This window comes from Populus alba, chromosome 6 (genome assembly GCF_005239225.2).
Source record: "Populus alba chromosome 6, ASM523922v2, whole genome shotgun sequence".
NCBI classification, from domain to species: domain Eukaryota; kingdom Viridiplantae; phylum Streptophyta; class Magnoliopsida; order Malpighiales; family Salicaceae; genus Populus; species Populus alba.
In genome coordinates, this window is record NC_133289.1 from 126,760 (window position 1) to 131,697 (window position 4,938).

The 4,938-nt window shown below is 36.3% G+C and overlaps 1 protein-coding gene across 1 annotated transcript; it reads left to right on the plus strand.

Moving 5' to 3' along the window:
* The first annotated feature begins 644 nt into the window (after positions 1 to 644).
* On the plus strand, positions 645 to 3,278 carry LOC118032214 (obg-like ATPase 1). The gene is made up of 5 exons (XM_035036831.2): positions 645 to 998; positions 1,283 to 1,358; positions 2,099 to 2,191; positions 2,392 to 2,442; positions 3,103 to 3,278. The coding sequence occupies exons 1-5, from the start codon at positions 925 to 927 to the stop codon at positions 3,151 to 3,153; spliced, it is 345 nt and encodes a 114-aa protein (XP_034892722.1). The 5' UTR covers positions 645 to 924; the 3' UTR covers positions 3,154 to 3,278.
* The last annotated feature ends 1,660 nt before the right edge of the window (positions 3,279 to 4,938 follow it).

Here is a 4,938-nt window from a genome sequence, read left to right on the forward strand (position 1 = left end):
TCCAAAAGGAGAAAACAACAATTTATTGACAATGGCTAAGTTTGAAGCAGAAATTAGGGAACCTGGAATGGTTTACATACTAATCGGAAGAATGGAAGTTGAGGATAGCATTATTCCGGGCAGTTTTGAACCATTATTGCAGGAGTTTGGAGATGTATTTCCAGCTGAGCTTTCTGAAAGCCTACCCCCATTAAGGGACATTCAGCACCACATTGATCTGGTGTCGGGTGCCAATTTGCCCAACAGACCACATTATCAGATGAGTTCGAAGGAGCAGGAAGAATTACGGCACCAAGTAGAGGAATTGCTAGCAAAAGGACATATTCGAGAGAGTCTTAGTCCTTGCGCGGTACCTGCCCTTCTGACCCCAAAGAAAGATGGGACATGGCGAATGCGTGTTGACAGCCACTACTAAAAAAAGAGACTATTAGCATCTGATTTTAGCAACGGATAATTCCGTTGTTAAATTCAGCAACGGATTATATATTTATTATTTTTTTAATATTAGCAATAGGCTTTAGCAACGGAAAAATCTGCAACGGACTATCCGTTGCTGATTAAAAAAATAAATATTTAAATTTAATATAAAATTAAAATTACACAGACCGTTGATAAGGTATTTTACTTTTACAATCTCAACCGTTAATTAGCGATCCTAAACTCACACTCTCTCCCCTTCAGAAACGCAAACAGAACAATAAACAAAGAACCCAGAAAATGCTAATTAACTTGCAGTGAAAATCTTCATCCCCTTCGTCCCCGATAATAACATCCATAACAGTAGAAAAACAATTAACTTAACACTCTCTCTTCATCGATCTGATCTTCCTTTGTCCCTAACATTTCTCTTCATCTTCTTCTCATTCGTCTCCAACAGCCCTAACAGATTCAATCTTTCTTCGCAAACCACCAAAAATACAAACCATGGCAACATCCCACTATACCATCATGGCACCAGATGAAGCAGCTAAGTATTGCGAGGAGAACAAGTTACAAAGGTTGGTATTGAGGAGCCAGTGTCTTGTAAATATCTCTAAACTGTTTTTTTTTTTTTCATTTGAAGATCTGTATATTAATTTGAGAGAGAAAAAACAGTAGGGTGCTCACAAAATCTAATGATGATACCCCCGCCCCCCGCCCCCCCCCCAACTCATATTTTGCTGGAAAAAGTTTCTGGAGTTTGCAATGTGAAGTTTTCTAGGCGTATTGTACTTTTTTTTTTTTAATTATAACATTGTGCTTTTTATGGTATTAACTTGAAACAAGCCCAACTTTCCTGCAGTTGCCTTCAAAAGATCATAAAGATTGGATTTTCAGCAATTAATCTAATTTACTTTTTCACTGCTGGCCCTGACGAGGTAATGTATACCTAATACCCATACAATTTCTGTATTGTTGTTTTCTTTGTTTATTAAGTTTATCTTTGGCAAGTTTTATGGAAAGCCTTGGCTCGAAAATTTATTGCAATTGAATTGAGTATGCAGGTAGTGGTTTTTTACTTTTGTTTGCAGCTATATGACGCTTTATCTCCAAAACATGTTCTGAACTTCCAATGGCCATGGCATCTCATAATAAAGGCATATTGTGCATTTTTATATGCAGTTTCCTGATAATTGTTAATGCCACTGTTGACATGTAATTTACAATTTCTCAGATCGTAATTGACATTTTTCAAGGACAAACTATTTTCTGCAAAGTACTGGCCAATCATTCAATATAGTTATGTTCCACAAACTTGAAGTGTAGCCTTTGGAATCTCTCTTGTTAAAATTTTAGCCCGTTCAACTAAATGTTTCTCCACATGGGCGCTTTAGTTTGTCACTGTGGATCGTGGAAAATTTTATAAGAAATTAACTTAGTTTCTCATAATCTGATTGTAACACTATTAGTCTGGGATGTGGTTTTTTGTGTTAAACAAAATTTTTATTTTGTAGTGCATGTTTTCTTTTGTCCGCAATGATAATTATCCTTCTCATTGATGGCATATATTTTTCAAGATAGTCCTTCCTGTGTATGGCATAATATCTTTACAGCCAGCTGTCTGTGGCCTCTGTTTTGATAAGTTAAGCCTTGTGTCCTGAATCACTTACTCTTGCAGGTGAAATGTTGGCAAATCAGACGACAGACAAAAGCCCCCCAAGCTGCAGGGACTATCCATACTGATTTTGAAAGAGGATTTATATGTGCTGAGGTTTGTTTCTTGTTTTTGGATTCACCACTTTCAAAACTGAGTCTTTAACAAACTGCTCAATAAATTTATAATCTCAACTGTCTGTGCCTTTCATTATTTCGAAGTTAATTATTGGTCTTGATGCATATTTGATTTTTATCAGTGACCACTGAAATTCAACGTTGTGACTTCTTATCTTTGAATTTCCTGATAATGCTTAGGTCATGAAATTCGATGATCTGAAGGAGTTTGGTAGTGAGTCAGCTGTTAAGGTATGCGTTTTGAATAAAACATTGTTTGTTTGTTGTTAACGTACTTGTTGATTATGAATTTTCATGCTTAGTCATTTCAATTTGCATGTTTGATTGTTTTGCAACATCAATGCTGGAATTAGCTAGAGTTACTGCAGAATACGGGTTGGATTCCTCCTTGACCTATTAATTTTTCTTTTTTAACGTTACTGGTAGGATGTGATCCAATTTGAATGTTACTTTTCTTCAGCCTTTTTAGTACATTGACACAATGATTTGGAGAAAAGGGAACTGGATTTAGAGAAGAAAATGTAAAGCAGCCTGTGAACTACATGACATACAACTTCTTTATTACATTATGATTGATCTAGGAAGCATCTTAAAGTTAGTTCAAAGTAAATTTACATAATATCATAATGATTTTACATGTTCTAGACATCACTCACTCCCAAGCTGCCAGATATGGAAAAATAAGAAATGAATTGAAACTTTATCCATTGTAGTTGGCAACACATTTTTCGACTTTTTCTAATGTTCCTGAGTTGCGTGTAATGGTCCTGCATACTCTATTGCTAATGTGTCAATCTGGCATTACTCATGCATTATGTCCCTCATAAATCACTTCCTCGCAGTCAAAATATTTGGCTCGCTAAATTACTCTTTTTTTTTTTTTTTTTGCAGGCTCCATTCTATCAGCAACCTCTTAGCTTTGATTATTCTCAAAACCATTAATGTCATAGCTAGGTGGGAATTGCTGTGTTACTGATTTACATGCAGATCTTCACTATACTAGGAAACTCCCTGTTGCTAGGATTGTTCAAAGTCTTCGTTACATGCAGACTCTTTTAATTCCAGTTCTATTTTGCTCATTGCACCATGATTGTATCATTTTTGTTGTTTTTTTTTTAATTATTATTGTATTTTCACTTATTTGTATTAATGCAAGTTTAACTAAATTTTTATAATATGAAACTTTATTTTATTCTATTTTTTTTATTAGTGATACATTTATTTTTTAATATTAATTTATGTTGGTTATATATATTCTACAAATTTTAAAATATCTATAAATAATTAATTAAACAAATTAAAATTCATTTTGATAAATAAAAAAATTAATTTAATAAAAATATATAATCCAGCAACGGAAAATCCGTTGCTGATTGTAAATAATTCATCAATTAGCAACGGAAAATCCGTTGCAAAAAAATCAGCAACGACAAATTTGCATCGGATTTTATCCGTTGCTGATTTCGTTGCTAAATTGTTTTAGCAACGGATTTTAGTATTATTTGCAACGGAGTAATCAGTTGCTAATTGATATATTTTTTAGTAGTGAGCAGGGCCATCAATAAAATTACGGTTCATTACAAGTTTCCAATCCCACAGTTGGATGACTTGCTGGATCAGTTGAGTGGGGCCACAATATTCACGAAGCTGGACCTGAAGAGCGGATATCACTAGATTCGTATTCGACCGAGAGATGAATGGAAAACGGCCTTCAAGACTCGAGAAGGACTTTTTGAGTGGATGGTCATACCGTTCGGGTTGTCTAATGCCCCAAGCACATTCATGCGGGTGATGAATCAAGCCCTACGACCCTACATTGGTAAGATCATGGTGGTATATTTTGATGATATTTTAATTTACAGTGTTGATCCTAGGATGCATCTACAACATCAACGGGAAGTTTTGGATGTGTTACGCAAGGGGTAGTTTTTCGCAGCTAAAACAAAGTGTGTGTTCTTAACTGACCGGGTCTTGTTCTTGGGGTATATCATTTCTTCTGAAGGGCTCTCAGTAGATGATTCAAAAATTAAAGCCATCAAACAGTGGCCACAACCGCAAAACGTGACTGATGTTCGAAGCTTCCATGGGTTGGCCTTGTTCTATCGCCGTTTCATTCCACACTTTAGTGGCATAATGGCCCCAGTGACTGATTGTATGAGGAGCAATGGCATGTTTACATGGACACTTAAGGCCGAGGTAGCCTTCCAAGAAATCAAGCAACGACTGACCACTACCCGAGTACTTGTCCTACCAGACTTTTCAAATCCTTTTGAGATACACTGTGACGCCTCAAAGCTAGGAATCGGGGCGGTTCTAAGCCAAAATGGCAGGCCTGTCGCCTTCTTCAGTGAGAAACTCTCATGTGCAAAGTCACGGTACAACACTTATGACATTGAATTCTATGCAGTGGTTCAAGCAGTAAGGCATTGGCGGCATTATCTGTTTCTTCAGGAGTTCGTTTTATTCACTGATCATGATGCCCTTAAACATATGGGGAGTCAAGATAAGATTTCATGTTGACATGCATCTTGGGCTGTATACTTACAACAATTCACTTTTGCATTAAACATAAAGCGGGCACACAGAATCGAGTGGCTGATGCCCTTAGTCGTCAAAAAAATTTGCTAGTTGACATGCATGTCAAGGTATTGGGTTTCGACTCCTTTCAAAAGCTGTATGTCTTGGACCCTTTCTTTGTTGTTGTGATAGAGAAAATTCAGAACAACC